The sequence below is a fragment of the Phoca vitulina genome, unplaced genomic scaffold, assembly GCF_004348235.1.
Source record: "Phoca vitulina isolate PV1807 unplaced genomic scaffold, GSC_HSeal_1.0 scaffold36, whole genome shotgun sequence".
NCBI lineage: Eukaryota > Metazoa > Chordata > Mammalia > Carnivora > Phocidae > Phoca > Phoca vitulina.
In genome coordinates, this window is record NW_022589739.1 from 10,223,761 (window position 1) to 10,248,847 (window position 25,087).

Consider the following 25,087-nt stretch of genomic DNA (forward strand, 5'->3'; position numbering starts at 1 on the left):
GAGACCAGAGCAAATATAATAACAGCCATTATCAAATAACTGATAAACAGATTACCTATCCAGGAAAAAAAATTAGATTGGTATCAAATTTGCCCACAATGCCAACTATCAGAAGGCAGTGATGCAATAGCCTAAGTTTGGGGAAAAAAATTTGTGAATTCAGAATTCAGTATTTAGCCAAGCTGTGATGTAAGGACATTATAAAGTCATTCCAGGCATAAAGATCTTAGAAATTTTAACATCTCTAACTCCCTTCTTAGAAAAAATAAATACTCGGGCGCCTGGGTGGCTCAGTTGGTTAAGCGACTGCCTTCGGCTCAGGTCATGATCCTGGAGTCCCGGGATCGAGTCCCGCATCGGGCTACCTGCTCAGCGGGGAGTCTGCTTCTCCCTCTCCCGCTCCCCCCTCTTGTGCTCTTTCTCTCTCTCACTCTCTCTCTCAAATAAATAAAATCTTTAAAAAAAAAAAAAAGAAAAAATAAATACTCAAAGTATCAAAGAAATATTATAGCCATTTAAGGAAAGAATGAAAATAATGAAAAGATGTGGTATTTCTAAAAATGGTAATGTGACAACACGGATGGACCTAGAGGGTATTATGCTAAGTGAAATAAGTCAGACAAAGACAAATTCCATACAATTTCACTTATAAATGGAATCTAAAAAAAAAAAAAAGAATAAACAAAAAGCAGAAACAGACCCCTAAATACAGAGAACTCAGATTTGCCAGAGGGAAGGGGGTGGGGATTGGGCACAATGGGTGAAGGGGAGGGGGACATAGCTCTCGTTATGGAATGAAGAAGTCATTGGGATGAAAGAGCATAGGGATATAGTCAACAGTACTGTAATAGAATTATATGGGGACAGATGGTAGCTACACTTGTGGTCCACACAGCATAATATATAGAATCATTTGTCGAATCACTATGTTATACACCTGAAACTACTGTAACATTCATTGTCGACTACAATTTAAAAAAATGGTAGTGGGTGGGGCGCCTCGGTGGCTCAGTCATTAAGCGTCTGCCTTCGGTTCAGGTCATGATCCCAGGGTCCTGGGATCAAGCCCCACATTGGGCTCCCTGCTCCATGGGAAGCCTGCTTCTCCCTCCCCCACTCCTCCTGCTTGTGTTCCCTCTCTTGCTGTATCTCTGTCAAATAAATAAATAAAATCTCAAAAAAAAAAAAATTGGTAGTGGGTAAACAAAACCAGTAAACCTTAGATGTCAAAATAGTTGTTAACGTGGTTATAAAACCAGGCAAATGTCAAAAGTATTGAGTAAAATAAAAGATACGTAATGAACAATAACGAATAGTATTAATAATCTAGCTCTAAGATCCTGGATTCTTTTAACAAACACTGGGAGTCTGGTGAAGAGCCGGGGATGGAAGAAGGAGCTAAAAGCAGTACTGTGGAATTTCCTGGGCCTAGCGTCACAGGGCCTGGGTCCCCACTCTTTTTTCCACAAGCATCCCCAATCCCTAGAAGAAAGTTCAAGCTCTGTCGTCTATGTCAGTTAGAGTATGGGACAAGGGTCTCTCCATACTTGGCCAAAGAAAAAGTTCCTTGCTTGAGGAAGGTCCAGGGTGTCCTCCACCTTACATCTGGCCCAATGGCCCTGGGACTGGGGATGCCCACAGGCAGAGTTGGCAATAGTTGGTAGTTGGCCAAGAGGCAACTCAGAAGCAATGTGACCTTCCAGGGGATAAAAGTAACCAATAGAAGTGACTGCACCTGAGAAAAGAAACTTGAGCCCACAAAGTTCTTTATGTGCAGAAGGGAACCAGCCTAGCTGCACCATTGTACAGAGGGCTCAATAGTTCTGCTGGTCTCAGCCTACGGGTCAGGGAGACCCACAGCAGCTGCCCGTCTACACCACATTGGCTGGGAGCAGTGAGACCTATTTTTATCTAGGCCCTGCAGCCTGGAACTGGGTTGAATAGGCTAAGAATTACAAGGAGGGCACCTTTACATTTCTCCTGCACGGGCTTTCAGCCCTCTAACCCCATCGCATACTAATGGAACATTCACCTATTTGCCTTCCTGTGACTTCCTGTGAGCCCCCGTCTCCCCACCCTAAGCACAACCCTTGACATAGCCAATGCAAGATTTTATCCTGCAATTTTCATTTATAGAAGAGACTAAAAGGAAGCTATGTGCTTCCCGAGACTTGCTTAGGGACACTCAGGACACAGGACCCTTATCTCAGTTGCAGGGTCTATCACAGGATGGTGTGGGGGGCAGGGATCCTCAGTACCAGTGAAGGTGGCATAGGCATGGTGCAGCTCACTGAGGTGACTGGCTGTGTTCTGGAACTGACGCTCCAGGGAGATGAGCTGGCGCTCAGTGCTCCTCTGCTCTTGCGCAGGGTCCATGAAGGGGCCGGAGAGGGCCTTGTCAATCAGGCCTTCCAGCTCCACCAGTGACGCGGCTATCAGCTGCTGTAGCTTGGGCACGATGGCATGCCGCTTGCTGAGCAGGAACTCTGAGGCCTGGCTTTTCTCAAATTGAAATGCCTCCCACACATCCAGGAGCTGTGGGGCAAGCAGAGCGCGGTCAAGCAGAAGCGTGTGGGGGGGAGGGGGGCTGGGAGGCATGGGTGACTTCGGGAATTGCCTTCTCACCGAGATGTCCAGTGCCTCGTTCTCAGCACTAAAGAGGCAAAAGTGGTTCCGGATGAGTTCGTGGAGTGACCGTATGTATTCCATTCGCTCCTCCAGCATGTTGTACTGCTCATTGGCCTCGTTCAACTGCAGGGGCCACAGCATGAGACCAGCACCCCCACAACCCTGTGCACCAGTCTGGGCTCATCCCTGAGGGGCACTCCCACCTTCTAGAGGCTCCAGACCCCAGCAGCCACCATTAACCCAACTGGGATCAGGGGCACCGTGGGATCAGATCCCATCTGACCCAGGTCTCTGTGAAGACAGCGCAGCTCCGCCCACACCAAATCATGACAGGGCAATAGATCCCTAGCTGACTGCCATAGAGAGCAGAACTATCTCTGAAAGCAGGACCGTGGTTCTCATCTTGCCACGGCCTCTTCCTGACATGAGGAAACGGAGGGCCATGAGAACAGGGTGAGAGTTAGTAAGGGCAGATCACATACGTGAGCCTAGTTTAAAAGCATCAAGCCCCATTGGGAGCTCACCAGAGACCTGAAGAAGAGTGTGCTGAGCATGTGAGCAAAATGGGCCCCTGGATAAGCTGGGAAGGAAAGGCAGGAAAAGCCTACCTTCTGGGAGCACCGTGCAATGGTATGAATGTCTGAGTTGATGGTTTGGAAGACCTCCGTGAAATCCATGAGCTCTGTTATTAGTTGCTGACTGAGGGTCCAGCACTCATTCTGCACATGTGTAAGAATGTCCTTCCTGATGCTATCCAGCTTGGATTCTGAAGACAGGAGAGAGTCACATGGTAGGGGGCTATATGAAAGAGAAGGGGTGCTGGGGAAGTGCTGTGGGTCCAGAGTGGGGAAGGAGTAATGGGGAGGCCAGACCATGAATTCATTCCTTCACTCAGTGAACACTTACTGGACCCCTGCCCAGTGTCTGGTCAGCGGCTCTTCACTGGTGCTGTCCACAGCTGTCCACAGCTACTAAAGGCTGTGCCAGGCACCAGGAGACCAGAGTGACTGGGTGAGACAGAAAGTGTTCCCACCCTCAGAAGTTCACAGTATGGTGGCAGAGACAAACACATGGACAATCACAAACCAGTGTGATAAATGCTCTGCAAGTCCTGAGCCTGATATAGTGAAAGGAGAGGAGGCCTGTGGAGGCTGGGAAAGGCCTCCCCTGGAAGGGAACACTGGAGCTGAATGTGTCGAGTAGCTAATGCTCCAAAGAGCAAAGCCACGCCAAGCAGATGAAATAGCACGTGCAAAGGCACGGGAATGACATGTTCGTGAATAGCAGAATGCCCTATTGCGATGAAAGCTTTCTGTTTGGGGAGCCTTAGTGGCTTTGCTCCAGTAGAAGAGGTACCAAGAAGAATGTGTAATCTGCCCTTTGTTTTTAAGGATTAAAAGAAGAAGCTGTCAGGTGGATATGGGACTTAGAGGCTGCCTTTGGTGATATGAACAACTCCACCGTTTCCAAGGGCAGGAGTAACATTGGCATGAGGCCTCACCAAATCACTGACAGCACCAAGATACCACTGATTATAAGAAACACCATTTATTTTATATACCACACAAAAAGAAAAAATCGATGCCATTTAAAATCTGACATTCCATCACTTATAATACACCTCTTAAGTTCAGAGATGTTAAAATATGCACAGGAGAGCAAAATACAATATAGAAATATGATATGCAGGGGCGCCTGGGTGGCTCAGTCAATTAAGCATCTGATTCTTGATCTCAGCTCAGGTCTTGATCTCAGGATCATGAGTTCAAGCCCTATACTGGGCTCCACGTCCAGAAAAAAAAAAAAGAAAAGAAGGAGAAGAAGAAGAAGAAGAAAGAAAGAAAAGAAGAAGAAGAAGAAGAAGAAGAAGAAGAAGAAGAAGAAGAAGAAGAAGAAGAAGAAGAAGAAAGAAGAAGAAGAAGAAGAAGAAGAAGAAGAAGAAGAAGAAGAAGAAGAAGAAAGAAAAGACAAAGAAAAAAGAAATATGAAATGCAGTATACCACAAAATACAGCATAGAGTGCTTGCTTACTACATGCCATATACAATATCAACTACTTTACCTGTATTAACCCTTTAAATCCTCACAAAAACTCTTTGAAGTAGATAATATTATTATCCCTGTTTTACAGATTAATAAACTGAGCCTCAGAGGGGTTCAACGACATTATCAATATCACACAATGGCAACAAAAGTCCAGGACCACATGGCTTCACAGGCAAATTCTACCAAACATTTATTTATTTACTTTTTTTTTTTTTTGCAGAGTACAAATGCCTTGTTCTTTTTTTTTAAATTTTATTATGTTATGTTAATCACCATACATTACATCATTAGTTTTTGATGTAGTGTTCCGTGATTCATTGTTTGCGTATAACACCCAGTGTTCCATTCAGTATGTGTGCAAGCTGGTGCAGTCACTCTGGAAAACAGTATGGAGGTTCCTCAAAAAGTTGAAAATAGAGCTACCATACGATCTAGCAATTGCACTACTGGGTATTTACCCCAAAGATAAAAATGTAGTGATCTGAAGGGATACGTGCACCCCGATGTTTATAGCAGCAATGTCCACAATAGCCAAACTGTGGAAAGAGCCAAGATGTCCATCGACAGATGAATGGATAAAGAAGATGTGGTATATATATACAATGGAATATTATGCAGCCATCAAAAGGAATGAGATCTTGCCATTTGCAACGACGTGGATGGAACTGGAGGGTGTTATGCTGAGCGAAATAAGTGAATCAGCGAAAGACATGTATCATATGACCTCACTGATATGAGGAATTCTTAATCTCAGGAAACAAACTGAGGGTTGCTGGAGTGGTGGGGGGTGGGAGGGATGGGGTGGCTGGGTGATAGACATTGGGGAGGGTATGTGCTATGGTGAGCGCTGTGAATTGTGCAAGACTGTTGAATCACAGACCTGTACCTCTGAAACAAATAATGCAATATATGTTAAGAAAAAAAAAAGAAGAAGATAGCAGGAGGGGAAGAATGAAGGGGGGAAAATCGGAGGGGGAGACGAACCATGAGAGACTATGGACTCTGAGAAACAAACTGAGGGTTCTAGAGGGGAGGGGGGTGGGGGATGGGTTAGCCTGGTGGTGGGTATTAAAGAGGGCACATTCTGCATGGAGCACTGGGTGTTATCTACCAAACACTTAAAGAAGAGTTAATACCTATTCTTCTCAAACTATTCCAAAAAATAGAAAAGGAAGGAAAACTACATTCATTCTATGTGGCCAGCACTACCCTGACACCAAAGCCAGATAAAGACACCACTAAAAAAGAGAACTTCAGGCCAATATCCCTGATGAACATAGATGCAAAAATTCTCAATAAAATACTAGCAAACCGAATCCAATAATACATTAAAATAATCATTCACCATGATCAAGTGGGATTTATTCCTGGGCTGCAAGAATGGTTCAATATTTGCAAATGAATCAATGTGATACATCACATTAATAAAAGAAAGGATAAGAATCATGATCTTTTCAGTAGATGCAGAAAAAGCACTTGACAAAGTACAACATCCATTCATGATAAAAACCCTCAACAAAGTAGGTTTAGAGGGAACATACTTCAACATAATAAGGGCCATTTATGAAAAACCCACAACTAATATTATCCTAAATGGGGGAAAAACTGAGACCTTTCCACTACAGTCAGGAACAAGACAGGGATGTCCATTCTCACCATTTTTATTCAAGATAGTACTGGAGGGACACCTGGGTGGCTCAGTCGGTTAAGCGTCTGCCTTCGTCTCAGGTCATGATCCCAGCATCCTGGGATTGAGCCCTGCATTGGGCTCTCCACTCAATGGGGAGTCTGCTTCTCCCTCTGTCCCTTCCCCTCCTTGTGCACTCTCTCTCAAATAAATAAAATCTCAAAAAAAAAGAAAAAGATAGTACTGGAAGTCCTAGCCACAGTAATCAGACAACAAAAAGAAATAAAAGGCATCCAGATCAGCAAGGAAGAAGTAAAACATTCATTATTTGCAGATGACATGATACTACATACAGAAAACCCAAAAGACCACCAAAAAACTGCTAGAACTAATAAACAAATTCAGTGAAGTTGCAGGATACAAAATAAACGTGCAGAAATCTGTTACATTTCTCTACACCAATAATGAAACAGCAGATAGAGAAATTAAGGAATGAATCCCATTTACAACTGCACCGAGAACAAAAAGACACCTAGGAATAGATTTAACCTAAGACATGAAAGACCTGTACTCTGAAAACTATAAACACTGATGAAAGAAATTAAAAAGGACACAAAGAAATGGAAAGACATTCCATGCTCAAGGATTGGAAGAACAAATACTGTTAAAATGTCTATACTACCCAAAGCAATCTACACATTTAATGCAATCCCTATCAAAATACCAACAGCATTTTTCACAGAGCTAAAACAAACAATCTTAAAATTTGTATGGAACCACAAAAGGCCCTGAATAGCCAAAGCAATCTTGAAAAAGAAACGAAAAGCTGGAGGCATCACAATTCCAGACTTCAAGTTATATTACAAAGCTGTAGTGATCAAGACAGTATGGTACTGGCACAAAAAACAGATACAAACTCACAATTACATGGTCAATTAATCTTCAACAAAGCAGAAAAGAATATCCAATGGGAAAAAGACTGTCTCTTCAACAAGTGGTATTGGGAAAACTGGACATCTATGTGCAAAAGAATGAAAGTTGACCATTTTTTACACCACACACAAAAATAAATTCAAAATGGATTAAAGACCTAAATGTGAGACAGAAAACCATCAAAATCCTAGATGAGAACACAGGCAATAACCTCTCTGACATGGGCCAGAGCAACTTCTTACTAGATATGACTCCTGAGGCAAGAGAAACAAAAGCAAAAATGAACTATTGGGATTTCATCAAAATAAAAAACTTCTGCACAGCAAAGGAAACAATCAACAAAACTAAATGGCAACCTATAGAATGGAAGAAAATATTTGCAAGTGATATATCTGATAAAGGGTTAGTATCCAAAATATATAAAGAACTTATAAAATTCAACACTCCAAAAATGAATAATCCAATTGAGAAATGGGCAGCAGATATGAAAAGACATGTTTCCAAATAAGACATACAGATAGATGGCCAACAGACACATGAAAAGATGCTCAACATCACTCATCATCAGGGAAATGTAAATCAAAACCACAATAAGATATCACCTCACACCTGTTAGAATGGCTAAAATTAATACCACAAGAAACAAGTCTTTTTTTTTCTAAATTTCTTTTTTTTAAAGATTTTATTTATTTGAGAGAGAGAGAGTGAGAGAGAGAGAGAGAGAGAGAGATCACGAGCAGGGGGGAGGGGTAGAGGGAGAAGCCAACTCCCCGCTGAACAGGGAGCCGGATGCAGAACTCCATCCCAGGACCCTGGGATCATGACCTGAGCTGAAGGCAGAGGCTTCACCAACTGAGCCACCCAGGCGCCCAAGAAACAACAGTGTTGGCAAGGATGTGGAGAAAGAGGAACCCTCTTGCATTGTTGGTGGGAATGCAGACTGGGTACAGCCACTCTGGAAAACAGTATGGAGATTCCTCAAAAAGTTAAAAATAGAACTACCCTAAGATCTAGCAATTGCACTACCAGGTATTTACCCATAGAATACAAAGATACTAATTCAGAGGGATACATTCACCCAGATGTTTATAGCAGCATTATGTACAATAGCCAAATTATGGAAGCAGCCCAGGTATCCATCGATTAATGAATGGATAAAGAAGATGTGGTATATATACACAATGGAATATTATTCAGCCATAAAAAGAATAAAATCTTGTCATTTGCAACAACATGGATGGAGCTGGAGAGTATTAGGTTAAGCAAAATAAGTCAGTCTGAGAAAGACAAATACCATATGCTTTCATTCATATGTAGAATTTAAGAAACAAAACAAAAGAGCAAAGGGGAAAAAAGAGGGGGGGGGGGGGGGGCAAACCAAAAAACAGACTCCTAACTGTAGAGAACAATCTGATGGTTACCAGAGGGGAGGCTGGTGGGGGGATGGGTGAAATAGATGATGGGGACTAAGGGGGGCACTTGCTGTGATGAGCACAGGGTGTTGTATGGAAGTGTTGAGTCACTATATTGTACACCTGAAACTAATATTATGCTCTATGTTAACTGACTGGAATTTAAATAAAAACTTAAAAAAAAATCACACAGTGGCAGAGCAAATATTCAAACTCAGGCAGCCTAGCTGCACTCTGTTCTATGTTGTGAGGGGTGAAAATAAACTGACTTATCCTCTATGAGCATCCGCAACTGGAGAGTGAGATAGTGAGTTCCAGGGACAGAGAATTGAAACGCACTGGGTATGACCCTTCTGGAGCCTTGAAGGAAGTAACCAATGGGATTCAATACCAAGAACTGAGACTGAGAAAACCGAGAGGGGGGGAACGCCTGGAGGGGCACGTGAGGTTGAAGAGAACACCAAGAAGAGAACTTAACCTTTTAAAAACGATCCCTGGGGCCCATCACAGTAGCTGGGCTGGTGCTGCTTTTAAGAGCCACAGGGGCAGACAGGTGAGGGCAGAGAGGAGCTCAACAGTGACATGGGACGGTCTAAATCAGCAATAGGCTGGAAATACCAGGGCTGCTGGGGGTTAGAAATTGGAGACGGATGGGAAACAGACTTAAGAGAGATTTAGCAGGCAGAAAATGGGAGGGATTTGGTGACAGCCTGGATGTGGTGGAGTCTGGGAGAGGGAAGAATAAAGGATGGGCGCTAACTCACAAGAGTGACTACGTCATTCACAGTTCAAGGAAGCCCAGGCAGAAGAGGAACAGAGTTGGAGGATAAGCAGACAAAACTAGATCACAAGAAGGATAGGGTAGACAGAAGGGGATAAGGTTAAGTGAAAAAATTAAGCACCTACTGCATGCCTGTCTCAATGCTAGAAACATTGCAAATAATATCTCATTTACTCTTCCTTGTCAGAACCCTGTGAGTGACTGCATTATTATGTCCCTGTTACAAATAAACTGAATGAAGCCCAGGGACCTGAGGTCACACAAACCAGTGAAAAGCAGACCCAGGATTCTGAACCCCATGTTTTTCTCTCTCCATCTGTTGTTCTTGAAGAGGCCAGTTGATCTTGGACTAAGGACCAAGAATCTAACCAACGAGGAAGAACAGAGACTTCCCGAACAACACTAGAGAAAGCCTTCCCAAAACGGGGTCAGAAACAAAGCAGGCCAGCCACAGGCCCTCCCTGTTCTTGCCATGCCAGCCTGAACCCCCTGTACATTTAGGTGGGGTGGAGGGAGGGAAGAGTGGGGAATTTTTGTGGCCCAAAAGATGCATAATTAGGCATGCGTTTTCATCTGTTGAAGAGCAAAGACAAAGGGCAAGGCAGGCAAGCATTTTCAAGCAAGCTCTTTCAGGGCCCCCCAAGGCCACCCACCTTCATAAAGAAAGCAGGCCTTCAGGCCATGGGTCTGACAGTATCTACTCTTTGCAGGCAGCAGACACTATTGGTTATTGGGAGCTAGGTTAGAAAACAGAACCACCTCCTGTTCCCTAGAAGAACAAATCAGTGGCTTCCCGGTCTACCCCACTGTGAGCCTTTCTAAGACCAGCTTCTAGGCAGAGACACTTTAGCTAGTAGACAATAGCACGAGACATCCTTCCTGTTGGAAGGGAGGAAAAAAAAAGGAACAAAATGAAGTCTTTTTTTTTTTTTTTAAAGATTTTATTTATTTATTTGACAGAGAGAGACATAGCGAGAGAGGGAACACAAGCAGTGGGAGAAGGAGGGGAGAAGCAGGCTTCCCCGCGGAGCAGGGAGCCCGATGTGGGGCTCGATCCCAGGACCCTGGGATCACGACCTGAGCCGAAGGCAGACGCTTAACGACTGAGCCACCCAGGCGCCCCACAAAATGAAGTCTTAAAGAGGATTTCTCAGAGACCCAGGGAGACCCGACAGCTGGGCCTTGGCCTACTTGGGGGACAGAGGGAAACCAAGACAAGAAGGAAACCCAGATGGGTTGAAGAGGAAACAGATGACAGAGTGGGCTTGAGCTCCGCTTTCCATGTGGAACTTCGGGAAGTTACCACTGCAGAGTACCCATGTGCCAACATGAGATAGTCATGCCAGTGTAGAAATCACAGTGTGGTGCCTTGTGGCAAAAAGAGGGCCAAATACATTGCTCCCAAGTCCCCCACAAGTCCCAAATGGCAGGGGACACAGAAGACAATGGAAAGTTAATAACTAGTGGGCCTGGATGGGTTCCATGCAGGGGGGTGAGGGACCCTAAAGCAGAAGCTATGGGGCTAGCCAGCCTAAGACGAAGACTAGATGAAGGGTTCACTAAAATCCCAAGGACCTGCAAAGCCAGCAGGAGCTAATGGAGGGCCAAGTCAGCAAAGGTAGACACTATGGGCTCCTACCGGCCCAGAGAACACATATAGTTACACCAGCTCAGGCCACAGCTGCACCAGAAGCAGCTATGTTAGAAGGAGGGCAGAGGCCAGGCAGGGATGTATTACACTTGGTAAGGGCAGACAGAAGCCAGCAAAGAAGAGCACACAGCCCAGCAGCCCTCTCTAATGCCAGATGCCACCTTGCGGGGGAAGAAGAACAGAGGGCACTTGAGAATAAAAACAACCCAGAACTGTAGAATGAATTTTGAATTGATCAAATACCCAAAATAGCCTGAATTAGATCCTAAGTGCTGCTTTAAATGAAAAATGCTTTCACTTTCAATTGGAATACATTCTCTCAGCATCTGCAGAAGTTACGACTACAGAGTAAGACCATAACAGTTAAAGAGAATAACTTTTTATACATGCAAATTATACTGTCAATTTTGACTCCGCTGCATCCGTGGGGAGGGGCACTCCTGATTCCCGAGAATCTCTGCAAAGAAACTGAGCTCACGAGCCTGAGGAGTACGTTAAGATTTTTCTCAGTCACATTTGGTTTAAACTACTTCCAGGTCAGAAAAATAGAAAGTGTCAGGTGACAGAAACATGACTCCTGAAGAGTATGGGGAGTGAGCAGAGCCAAAACAGAGAGAGAGGCTATCCTCTGTAATGGTCACACCTTTAATTGCAAAGGGAAGGGCCTGGGACCTGGGCCTTTGGGAGGCTCTACAGGCCCAATGAGGGGCCTTCACCAAAAGTCCTTGGAGGACATTCCAGGCCAGAGGAGGGCCAAGTGGATAAGACAAGGAAGGCGGAAGGAAAGGAAAGAGGATAAGCGGCACTCACCCATCTCTGACTGTAGGTGATGGCAGCTCAGCAGCATCAGTCTGCCTTTTGTGACCAACTTGTCAGGTATATTGGAGACATGGGTCTGCCAAATGTTCAGGCAGCCCACCAGCATCACGTAGTTCTTGATAGGACAACCTCTCATGGACTCCAGCTTCTGAGGCCCCCAGGCTCGCAGGAACTGATGAATGCCTGTCATCCAGTGATGGTCCCTGCAGAATTCCTTCACCTCCCACAGCATGCCCTAGGCACAGACAAGGTGCTTATGACAGGACTTAGTGGGCATCACCCCCCTCCTTAAACCTCTCTTCTCACCTCCAGCAAGGCCTGTTGCGTAGTCAGTGCCTGCTGGATCCGAGGATTGTTGTCCAGATCCTCTTGCAGCTGCTTATAACTGGGGGGCAAGGACTGGCCCCGCAGCCGGTACCCACGGACCTCTAGGGCTTCGGTAATCGTGTGAGATTTCCAGGGCCACACCAACCCTATATTCGGGCCACAGAAGATGTGCACAGCATCGCTGGGCTGGCCCTGGAGCTTGGGCATCACGAATTCCGTGTTCGAATCTTCCTCTTCATCTTCTTCTAGTGGGGCACATGCCATAATTGTCCATTGAGTACCCTGCAGGGTCCCCACACAACCTCTGTCTCTCCCTGAGTGTATACATTACACACACACACACACACACTCCTTGCTCCTGAGTGAGTTTACACATACATCTATATCACAAACACAGACCCACTGAGGGAATTTATTATTTAGGGTTCAGGTTTGGAAAACAGAATTTATTTAGTATAAGCAGTAAGGGAATTATTATAGAATATTAAATCGTTTGCAAATAGTTGGAAGAACTGAAAAACAAACACTCTAGGCTAAGCATCCATGGCTCAGTGCTGCCCAGCACATTGGAATGTCACTGCCACACCACCAGCCACAGAAGCACGCTACCTCTGTCACGATCGCCTCCAGCAGATGGAGGGCATAGGCGCTGCTGCCTCTCTCCCATTCTGACCTCAGTTCTGTCTGAACTGAAGTCCCATGCACACCTAAATCACATACAACACCTCGCTGCAAGGAGATCTGGGAAATGTAGTTCGTAGAACTCCAGCCTCTGTAGAAGAGAGGAGGAGTGGGCAAAGCTGTTGAACATGGCTGTCCTTAGTATCTGTCTTAAGGAATATCCTTGAGCCTGGCTTCCCCTTTAACTTCTTAGAAACTGGTTAATTGCCAATTTCAGTATTTGTGTTAAAACTTTGTGCAAAAAGGGGGAAAAAGCATCGAAATGTTCAGAAATTAGATGCACAGTACTCTCTCTCTCTCTCAAATAAATAAATAAATCTTTAAAAAACAAAAGAAAAAACTACATTTTGAAAGAGCATAATTGAGGACACTGCCTCAGACTGTTCAACAACAAGACATATTCTACTAAAATTACTGAATTTCAAGAAAAAAAATGTTCAGATATCCAGGAAAAAAGGAAAATAAAGTTTTGCTCCCACAAACCCTTCCTAAGGAATCTAAATAGAGAATGAGCTTCACACAATTACTGAGAGACCGATCAACATAAAGACTGCTGGTTGGCTTAAATATATTGTTAATTGTAGAACTAAAATTAAATAAGGTTTTATTAAATATAAATTATTAGGAGGGAAATAATACAGTATGAAATGATGCTGTAGAGAATGCTGGTAACTCCCTTGCTTGCCACGTTTTGAGAATGGAAGAATGGAACCTTGGAAGGCATACTGGCTGACTACCCAAGAGCTACTCCCTTCTCCCTTCTTCTGTGGTGGAAGAGCCCATCTTCTGTGAGAAACTAGAAATGTCAGCCATTTGATTTCCCAGCCCTTCTTGCTGCTGGAGGTAGCCACATGACCTAGATTTTTACAATGAGATATAAAAGTGAGTGAGTCTGCTGGGGAGTTTCTGGAAGATTTCCTTTCCTGATAAAATGTGAGAGTCAGGCAAGGAGAGATCTCCCTCCAATGTTCCTCCCCTTTTCCCCTGATCTTGCATAAGAATGGGATGCTTGGAGCTGGAGCTTGTCTTGCAACTATGAGGCCTGGGGATGAAAACGTTTCTAATTCAGCCTCCCCTGCCACACACACCCCTCTAAGAGAATTTGCCCTTACCTACAGCTGAACTCAGAAAGGGGTAGGGGAAAGATATAAGGAGCCTGATTCTTGATGACATCTTTGAGCCACTGAACCAACCCTGGGAGCATCTACCTAGAGACTTCTTGCTATGTGAGATAATTGTTGTTATTGTTAGGCTACTCTTAGGTCTTCTGCTACTTCCACTGAAAGCATTCTCAGTGACTCAGAATTCGAACACACAAGCAAAGTCAAAAGACTAAGAAAGAGAAATAAAGCCTTGATGACATTGCCTGGGCCTTGAATCCAGCTGAGCCTGAATTTAGCTGCATCCAGGTATTTCTTAGTTATGGGAGTCAATAAATTCCCCTTTTTGCTTACCGAGTTCTAAGTTAGAAATACGTTATCCAAAACCAACGTGCACATTTAGGCCTACATAATGAATGTTTATAGCCAATACAAGCATAGCTGAAGATTGGAGCCTCCACCAAACACACCCTTCTTAGAGGATCTGCTTTTCCTTATAGCTAAAACCAATTAATTTGTACCATAACCCAATTCCCCTTTGCCAGAGCTTATGGATATGTGGTTCTCTCTATAGGATAGGCTGAATCAATCATATTCCTGGTCTTGAAAATTTGAAATAAGTCAGTCACACATACAGGAAAACTGAAAGATCATATCGAGTCAAGGATGGAGTTGGTACCATAGAAAGCCCAAGTCATTTGGAAGCAAGTTATAAGGGAGCACAAAGTTCAAAGGAAGCAGGGACAGCTAGTTTTAGGGGAGAGTCAGGGGAACTGGGAAGAAGCACAGAGAGAAGTTGAGATAAAAGGATAAGCAGCAACTTGAGAGACAGGGCTCTCTTCCTGACAACCTAGTTTTTCCATTTCTGTGAAGCGTGGTGCTGTCACAGCTTTTCTGTCTTTGAATTTGGTCACTTTCCGTTTTGTGAGCTCCAAAACACAAGACGAGGTTGAAGAACTGTGATTCAAGGTGCCAAGACCCACGAGAGTGCTCAAGCAATATGGTGCGATACAGTCGATTCACGTGTGATTCTGAGCAATGGAAAGAAAAGCTAGTGTATTTTTAACACAACTTGGTGACTGCAATATCCCAACAAAACAAAACGGAAGTCACTAATAACTTACTTCATAGCCAACATAAGAGTAAAATAAAGCTTGCTTATGATAAGAAGTCTGATATCAACTAAATCAAAGAAACATAAAAGTCAACATGGAGCTGCATTTTAAAATATCAATCCGACTGTGAAAAACCAAATAATATAGACGTTCACTGTAGGTTCCTTTGAAAGAGTCACTCAGACATTTTACACACAGCAGCAAAGCGGCTTGTCAAGCATATTATACAACTCTTCATCTCTTCAGAATTTCTTAGTCACAGAGTGGCAAGAAAAAAGTCTCTCTTCTCTTTCAACGATCAATCCACTCACTGCTACACTGCTTACCTCTACTCTTTCTCTTGCTGGTCATACTGTTCATACCTCACACTCCCAAGACACCCACCCCCCGCCCCCAGCCACATGCAGCCCCCTGGCAAAAAAATACAGTAATGACCGGTTCATTCTTTGCATTATATCTCTCAGCTAACTTCAAAGCCATCCCAACCAAAATATATATAAAAGAGTTTATCATAAAATATCAAAAAGATACACTGATCTTGGTAAAGTTAATGTAAAAACTTTAAGTTCCTGAACTTGACACCTGCCAGATGAGAAAAATCTTATCCAATTGTAATTTCCCAGTTTTAAATTGCAGAAAATTCCTGATAAGATTATAAGGACATCAGATAACAATATTGATCATCTCTTTTTAGTTGCAAAATGTTCCAGTACTAAGACTGTTCTCTGGAAAATGTTGGAGAATGCAGCCTAAGACTGCAGGATATGCTGCACCTGTTTTATTAGTAATAGGCTGGGTCTTCTTCTAGGGACCAGAACCTAGTCAGTGTGTAAGTTTCTACTGTAAGGGGCTGATTTTTCATATTTTTGAAAATATACACAGAGGCACCAAAATCATTTTGTAATTTGGTTAAAATGCCATGCAAATTTTGCCTCACTTAAGTAAAAGATTTCTCAGATAGATGTACATTTCTTAAAGACTACTAGTTGTGTTTTAACTGCTCAGTATTTACTTTTATTAAATGCTACTCCAATTTTCATAAAGAACTTAAGAAAATCCCTAAATCAGAACTTTGGTTCTGGTTCCTCCATGATATTACTTCGATTTTCCATGCTGATCTTTTTTTTTCCCTTCAAATTTTGATTCCGAAAAATCTCAAATATGTAGAGAAGTTTAAAGGTACTACAAATCGCTTTATCCATCCACTTTGATTCAACAGTTATTAACATTTTGTCACATTGCTTTGTTTGTTTTTCCTCCTCTCTTTCCCCTAAAACATGTGAACGTAAGATAACAAGCATCAGGACATTTCACCCCTAAATACATCAGTCTATGGTGTTCTTTTAAAAGTAGAAGGGGTGGGCAAACCTCTCGGGTCCCCTCCCTCTTTGGGAGCTTTGGACTATCGCCCAATAAACTTTGCTTTGCTGCCCACCAAGAAAAAAAAAAGTAGAAGGGGTAACCCAAGACACTGCAAGTAAACATTTTCACTTTCATTAGAACTTAGAATAAAATTTTTAAGGTTTTTATCTGTTTTGCCATTCAAAGAAAATTACTACAGTATGCCAAAATACGAATTAGTATTAAATGGGAGAATAATGTGAAATATCTGGTTTATTTCTATCTTTAATACTAGTAACAGTAAGAAAAAATTATTATCTATAGCATGTATCACTATGTGCTGAGCACTACACTAGACATATTACCTCTTTTAATCCTGCAAGTTAGGTATTCTTCTTATTCCCGTGTTATAGGTTAGTAAACTAACATGTTTGGTCCCACTGTACCATGTAAACAAACATCAGTTGTCTCTACCCATTAACCTAGATTCACTTGAGAAAATAATGTGCCCCAATTGGTGTCATCTGTAAAAGACATGGGCTCCTTTCAATGAACCTTTTCCTCCTCTGTCACTTATTTCCTAAAATTAACTTCATGTCTTTAAATCATCTTCATGAAAACATACTAGTTGAATTAAGGGGGGGGCACCTACATGTCAGATGACATGCCGTGACAGACTGAATGCCTGTATTGATTTTATTTGTAACTGGGTTAGTATTCCAAATAAAGGAAGTGTGAAGATGTATTTCCTCCCTGGTGGTTCACAAGTTTGAGGACTGATAACCAGTAATAACTGGTAACCATAATGGCTCAGTAATATTAATGGATTATCCTATATGACATGAAAAAGAGCTGTATGAAATAAAGCAAATATTGAACAAGCAGAGTTCTTCAAGTAAGTACAAATTAACTTAGCAATCAAATTTAACAGGAAACAAAATGCCATTACAACATTAGAGAAAAGCCTTACAGAGTTTGGATGAACCAGAGGAAGGACAACGTACTCACTCACATTCTTTCATACACCTCTCATTCCACTCGACTGCATGCACACACATACACACAAGCACACGCCTGAGTGAGCAAAGACACGCCCCCCAACCCCCTGCCCCCAACACCTGTGTGCACTACCCAGATACCGCTGCTCCATCCACACCCAAGGCCTGATCCTATGGCCATGCCCTTGATACTGTGCATGGCCCGTCCCCCTCCTTCCACCCTCCCTACCCCCTGCCTAAGTCTCCTTACTTAAATACCTTCAGAATACAAGGAGTCGCAGGGGGTCTTCAGGTCTGGAGATTGCATTACCTTCATGCCAAGGTATGTAGAGGGGGCAGAAATGGAAACCAGTGAGGGTTCAGACCAGGCTGAGAGCTTCTAATTACACAGAGGATAGGAATTGGGAATTCCTACAGCCAGCCCCCTGCCCAATCCAGAATACCTTCAGGACAGAGGCCTTGACAGACTGCAGGCCCACATTTAAAATCTGGATCATATTTTCAATACACGGCTCATGAGACAGCTGGCCATGATTGTCAAAGACCAGCTGGGCTGAGAGAAAGGGTTTCTTCCTTGGGGCCTGTAAGGAAGGGCCAGGAGAGGTCAGGGGGCTACATGTCAGTGTCTGCTGCCTGCCTCTGCCCACCTCCCCACATGCCACCCACCACCTCACTTGCAGCATGTTGGCCACAAAGGAGGTTATCTCCTCCTCTACGATAGACACGAGGCTCTGGCAAACCATGTAGTCTACTAGGCGGGCCAGCTGTCCCAGCCGCAGCAACCAGGCCTCTGCCTGCTTCAGCTTCTGCTCCAGCTGTTGGCACTCGACCCTCTGAAGGTATACGGAGCGTTGGTCCGTCCTGATCCTCTTGCAGTTTTTCACTCGCTCCTGCAGGCCCTGTTGCATGTGATACGTATCCTCGTGAACCTGTCAGCATAGAGAGTGGGCAACTAACTGAAGGAGGATGGAGGACAAACGGGCTACCCACTGGCCTCTGCAAAACTCGCAGGTCTCAGAGCCTGAAACCTAGCACCTACATATTCCCAAGGAGGGCTGCTTTTTAAAAGAGATTAGCCCCCAAAATCTTTCAGTGATCAGAAAAGATGCAAAATGAAGAACATACATTAAGAGGTCACACTGCTAATTTGATAGGCCAGGCCTGTCTACTAAAAGCCCCCGGGGTAGACCTCAAATAGAATTTGTGCATGTGTAAACAGAGAGGTTCACAACGCACAGATTACATAGAGAAGGAGAAAGACTGGATAAGTAAGGCTCAGCAATAATTCCAGGACATGGATTCCAATCACATGGCCTGGGAGGTGTGGCCTGCTGACTAGCATAACACTCTTTTGTGTGACAGTGGAAGGGGTCTCTGGCTCCTGAGACTTTCCACCGGGGGTGGGAAATGTGGGGTAAAAGTCTAAGAGCCTCTTTGTGGGTCCTTCTCACATCTGGGAGGTTTCTTGGCCTACACAGCCGCTGACAGTTGCCACCTCTCTGGACAGAGGGGAGACACCAGCAAGATATGCTTGGCCAGATGGACCGACTCTCCCTGACACTCTCTTGTCCTTTTTGATGTCTGGTAGAGCCTGTGATTAGAACTAACTGGTGTGTGTGGATTGTATTCTACACTCACCCTGAGTTCAAATCCCAGTCTTCGGAGACCCAGACATAAGGCACTCGAGGCCTAAGCTACACATCATGCACAAACGTGCCCTCTGACTTGGTGAGATGTTCTCTTCTGTGCTCTAGAAATACCCTCTGTACTAAGTGCTTCCCACTTCGTAGCCCTTAGTCCAGTGCATCACCACTAGCTAGTTACTCGTGTGATTTGTCCACTACACTGCAAATTCTTCGAGGAAGGCCTTCGTCACATCTTATTTCATTTCTCTTTGCTTAACCCAGTGCCTGGCACAGCTACTTCCAAAGTTAACTATAAAAAGAATGTAGGACTCACACTGAAAGGGCTTACTGAGCGCCAGTTAGGATAAAACCACACAAACAACAACAATAATTACTATACCAGATCATAATTAGTATACATTTTTAAAACCTCACCACTGAGGGGTAACATCTTCAATACCTTCAAAGTTCTGAGGAAATTTTTTTAAACCTGGAATTCTGTATGTAGCCACAGTATCACTGAAGATTGGAGATGAATAAAGACATTTCTAGATATACAAAGACCCCCAAAATTTACCATCCACAGATTCTCTCTGAAAAAAAATATACAAAAGTATATTTCTGAGAGAGGAAAATGAATACAAGAGCTACAAGAAGCTTTGATGAGCAAAGACATTTGTAAAACATATTGCCAAGTCTAAATGAGTAGGCTGCAAAACAAGAATCCTCACAACCATCCGGAATTAAATTCCAGGGAATCTTAACATAAGCATAAAGCATACTAGGAAGGGTGGAGGGTGAGGAGAGGATGAGAGGTGAGAAAGGAAACCAGAAGAGCACTAAGGTTCTTATTGTGCTTGGGAGAAAGACGTGGATACAAATCCACACTTGACATTCATTCACTCAAAACACTCACTAAGCACCTACTACTCTATGGCATAACTTATGAGGAGCACTAGAGGTATAGGAGTGAATGAAACAAATAAAAATCCCTACCCTTTTGGAGGCAGGGGGAGAGATACAATAAAAATAATAAGTAAGTAATTTATATTATATGTAAAAAGGTGATAAGGGCTATGAAAAGAAAACAGAGTAGGGAAAGAGAGATCAGGAATGCTGGTGACAGTGTGGGTTTGCAATTAGGGCTTTTAGAAAAAGAGATGAAAGAGACATTGTTATAAAAATATAAGTGGAACGTTGCGGGGGGAGCAAGATAGTGGAGGAGTAGGAGACCTGGATTTCGTCTGGTCCCAGGATTTCAGCTGGATGGGGATCAAACCATTCTGAACACCTACGAACTCAACAGGAGATCGAAGAAAGGAATAGCAGCAACTCTCTGAACAGAAAAGCGACCACTTTCTGGAAGGTAGGACGTTTGGAGAAGTGAATCCGAGGCGATATTCGGAGGATAGACGGCGGGGGGGGGGGGCCTCCGTGGGCCACTTCTGGCAAGTGATAGAGCCTCGGAGCACAAAATCGGAACTTTTAGAAGTCAGCTCCGCTGAGGGACGTCACTCCAGTGGCTAAGCGGGGGTGGAACACTCGCTGGGACAGTGTGGTCTCAGGACCCTCGGGGTCACAGAAAGACCGGGGGTGCCTAAGTGCAGCAGAGCTCCCAGGTATCGGAGCGGGGAAGCCCCGCTGCAGAGACGGAGCTGAGGCGCGGGCTCTCAGCTGGGGGTTGCCATAAACTGTGATCCGCAGCACAGTCGGGCCACTGTTCCTCCAGCAGGGACCCAACAAGCGGCAGATCTGGGGAGACTCCCCTTCCTCCCCGGGGAGCAGCGGCGCGGGAGCGCAGCGCAGGGATCTGCTGGGTTTGAAGACTCCACACGGGGTCGGGTGCCAGAGATAAAAAACGCTCGGTCACAGGCCAGGTGAGCACGGAGTGCGGCCGGAGACCGGGGAGACAGGAGTGACTGACGGCTTTTCTCTGGGGGCGCACTGAGGAGTGGGGCCCCAGTTCTCGGCTCCTCCGGGGCGGAGATTGGGAGGCCCCCATTTTCACTCTCGGCCTCCAAAGCTGTAGGGAAAGCTTGCAGAGAACGAAAGCTCCCGAGAGCAAACCCGAGCAGATTACTTAGCCCGAACAGGGCAAGGGCGGGGCAATTCCACCTCTGGCAAAGACATTTGGGAACCACGGCAACAGGCCCCTCCCCCAGAAGATCAGCGAGAACAGCCAGCCAAGACCAAGTTTACCCATCAATGAGAATGGCAGAACTCCAGCGCTAGGGGAATACTGCACATAGAATTCATGGGTTTTTTACCACGATTCTTTAGTCTTTCAAAGTTAATTTTTTTAATTTTCTCTTTTTTCTTTTTCTTTCTTTGTTTTATTTTGAACTTTTCTTATTCCCTTTTTCAAACAACATCTTATCAATCCTTTTTTTTAAAAAATCTTTTCTATTTTTCATTTTTAGAGTCACATTCTATCCCTTCATAGTAGTTAACCTTATTTTTGGTATATATATATATATATATATATATATATATATATATATATATAGTTCTCTCTTTAAAATTTTGGGATACAGTTTCTTCTAACAGATCAAAATATACCCTAAATCTCTAGTGTATGGCTTTGTTCTAGTCGCCTGCCTGATCACATTCTCTCCCCCCCTTTTTTTTAAAATCCTCTTCTTTCTTTTTTCAACCAACTTCTTATCAATTCCTTTTATAAAATCTTTTATAACTTTCATCTTTACAATCATATTCCATCCCTTCATCATATTAACCCTTATTTTTGTACATATCTAAGTTTTTCTTTCTTTACAATTTTGGGAGGCACTTTCTTCTAACAGACCAAAATATGCCCAAAATCTAGTGTGTGGCACTGATCTATGCACCAGCCTGATCATATTTGATCATATTCTACTTTTGTTTTGTTTGTTTTTATCTTTTTCTTTTTCTTTTTTTTTCTTTTTTCTTTCTTTCCCTTTCTTTTCCCCCGGCTTCAGGTCTTTTCTCATTTGTTTAGAGTATATTTTCTGGGGACGTTGTTACCCCATTAGCATTTTGTTCTCTCTTTCATCTATTCTCCTCTGGACAAAATGACAAGACAGAAAAAGTCACCTCAACAAAAAGAACAAGAGGCAGTACCGACCAACTGCCAGGGACCTAATCAATATGGACATTAGTAAGATGTCGGAACTAGAGTTCAGAATGATGATTTTAAAGATACTAGCTGGGCTTGAAAAAAGCATGGAAGTTATTAGAGAAACCCTTTCTGGAGAAATAAAAGAACTAAAATCTAAACAAGTCAAAATCAAAAAGGCTATTAATGAGGTGCAATAAAAAATGGAGGCTCTAACTGCTAGGATCAATGAGGCAGAAGAAAGAATCAGTGATATAGAAGACCAAATGATGGAAAATAAAGAACCTGAGAAAAAGAGAGAGAAACAACTACTGAATCACGAGGGCAGAATTCGAGAGATAAGTGATACCATAAGACGAACCATTAGAATAATTGGAATCCCAGAAGAAGAAGAAAGAGAGAGAGGGGCAGAAGGTATATTGGAGCAAATTATAGCAGAGAACTTCCCTCATTTGGGGAAGGAAACAGGCATCAAAATCCAGGAGGCACAGAGAACCTCTCTCAAAATCAATAAAAATAGGTCAGCACCCTGACATCTAATAGTAAAACTTACGAGTCTCAGAGACAAAGAGAAAATCCTGAAAGCAGCTCGGGACAAGAGATCTGTAACCTACAATGGTAGAAACATTAGATTGGCAACAGACCTATCCACAGAGACGTGGCAGGCCAGAAAGGACTGGCATGATATATTCAGAGCACTAAATGAGAAAAATATGCAGCCAAGAATACTATATCCAGCTAGGCTGTCATTGAAAATAGAAGGAGAGATAAAAAGCTTCCAGGACAAACAAAAACTGAAAGAATTTGCAAACACAAAACTAGACCTACAAGAAATATTGAAAGGGCTCCTCTAAGCAAAGAGAGAGCCTAAAAGTAACATAGACCAGAAAGGAACACAGACAATATACAGTAACAGTCCCCTTACAGGCAATACAATGGCACTAAATTCGTATCTTTCAATAGTTACCCTGAATGTAAATGGGCTAAATGCCCCAATCAAAAGACACAGGCTATCAGATTGGATTAAAAAACAAGACCCATCGATATGCTGTCTGCAAGAGACTCATTTTAGACCCAAAGACACCCCCAGATTGAAAGTGAGGGGGTGAAAAATGATTTACCATGCTGATGGACACCAAAAGAAAGCTGGGGTGGCAATCCTTATATCAGAGAAACTAGATTTTAAACCAAAGACTATAATAAGAGATGAGGAAGGACACTATATCCTACTTAAAGGGTCTATCCAACAAGAAGATCTAACAATTGTAAATATCTATGCCCCTAACATGGGAGCAGCCAATTATATAAGGCAGTTAATAACAAAAGCAAAGAAACACATCGACAACAATACAATAATAGTGGGGGACTTTAACACCCCCCTCACTGAAATGGACAGATCACCTAAGCAAAAGATCAACAAGGAAATAAAGACTTTAAATGACACACTGGACCAAATGGACTTCACAGATATATTCAGAACATTCCATCCCAAGGCAACAGAATACACATTCTTCTCTAGTGCCCATGGAACATTCTCCAGAATAGATCACATCCTAGGTCACAAATCAGGTCTCAACTGGTACCAAAAGAATGGAATCATTCCTTGCATATTTTCAGACCACAATGCTTTGAAACTAGAACTCAATCACAAGAGGAAAGTCAGAAAGAACTCAAATACATGGAGGCTAAAGAGCATCCTACTAAAGAATGAATAGGTCAACCAAGAAATTAAAGAAGAATTTTTAAAAATTCATGGAAACCAATGAAAAAACACACTGTTCAAAATCTTTGGGATGCAGCAAAGGCAGTCCTAAGAGGAAAGTATATAGCAATACAAGCCTTTCTCAAGAAAGAAGAAAGGTCTCAAATACACAACCTACCCCTACACCTAAAGGAGCTGGAGAAAGAACAGCAAATAAAGCCTAAACCCAGTGGGAGAAGAGAAATAATAAAGAACATAGCAGAAATCAATGAAATAGAAACCAAAAGAACAGTAGGACAGATCAACGAAACTAGGAGCTGGTTCTTTGAAAGAATTAACAAGATGGATAAACCCCTGGCCAGACTTATCAAAAAGAAAAGAGAAATGACCCAAATCAACAAAATCATGCATGAAAGAGGCTAGATCACAACCAACACCAAAGAAATACAAACAATTATAAGAATATATTATGAGCAACTATATGCCAGCAAACTAGATAATCTGGAAGAAATGGATGCATTCCTAGAGATGTATCAATGACCAAAACTGAACCAGGAAGAAATAGAAAACCTGAACAGACCTATAACCACTAAGGAAATTGAAGCAGTCATCAAAAATCTCCCAACAAACAAAAGCCCAGGGCCAGATGGCTTCCCAGGGGAATTCTACCAAACATTTAAAGAAGAATTAATACCTATTCTTCTGAAACTGTTCCAAAGGTAATTGACTCTTTATCACCTATGATAACCTGGCTCACCATTGAGGATGCACACATGATTTTTAAATACATGTTGCAAAATGAAAGAATATCAAGGAGAAATTAATAAATCTATAGTTAAAAGAGGGGCTTTTTAACATATCTCTCTCAGAAACTGAAAGATAAAGTGGATTAGAAAAGTTATCACAGGGGGGGCGCCTGGGTGGCTCAGTTGGTTAAGCGACTGCCTTCGGCTCAGGTCATGATCCTGGAGTCCCTGGATCGAGTCCCGCATTGGGCTCCCTGCTCAGCAGGGAGCCTGCTTCTCCCTCTGACCCTCCCCCCTCTCATGTGCTTTCTCTCTCTCATTCTCTCTGTCTCAAATAAATAAATAAAATCTTTAAAAAAAAAAAAAAAGAAAAGAAAAGTTATCACAGGGGAAGAGAGGAAAAAGTGAAACAAGACAAAACCAGAGAGGGAGACAAACCATAAGAGACTCTTAATCTCCGGA

General features: G+C 43.1%; 1 protein-coding gene across 1 annotated transcript in view; it reads right to left on the bottom strand.

The window, feature by feature from the left end:
* Positions 1–25,087, bottom strand: part of DNHD1 (dynein heavy chain domain 1) — a gene marked incomplete at its 5' end in the record, with an annotated part of 79,131 nt that overhangs the window by 37,447 nt on the left and 16,597 nt on the right. Inside the window, 7 exons of the mRNA XM_032426955.1 lie at positions 2,259–2,751; positions 3,237–3,394; positions 11,888–12,131; positions 12,203–12,468; positions 17,717–17,768; positions 17,902–18,039; positions 18,133–18,387. Coding sequence (XP_032282846.1) covers positions 2,259–2,751; positions 3,237–3,394; positions 11,888–12,131; positions 12,203–12,468; positions 17,717–17,768; positions 17,902–18,039; positions 18,133–18,387 — 1,606 coding nt within the window. The remainder of the gene's footprint in view (positions 1–2,258; positions 2,752–3,236; positions 3,395–11,887; positions 12,132–12,202; positions 12,469–17,716; positions 17,769–17,901; positions 18,040–18,132; positions 18,388–25,087) is intronic.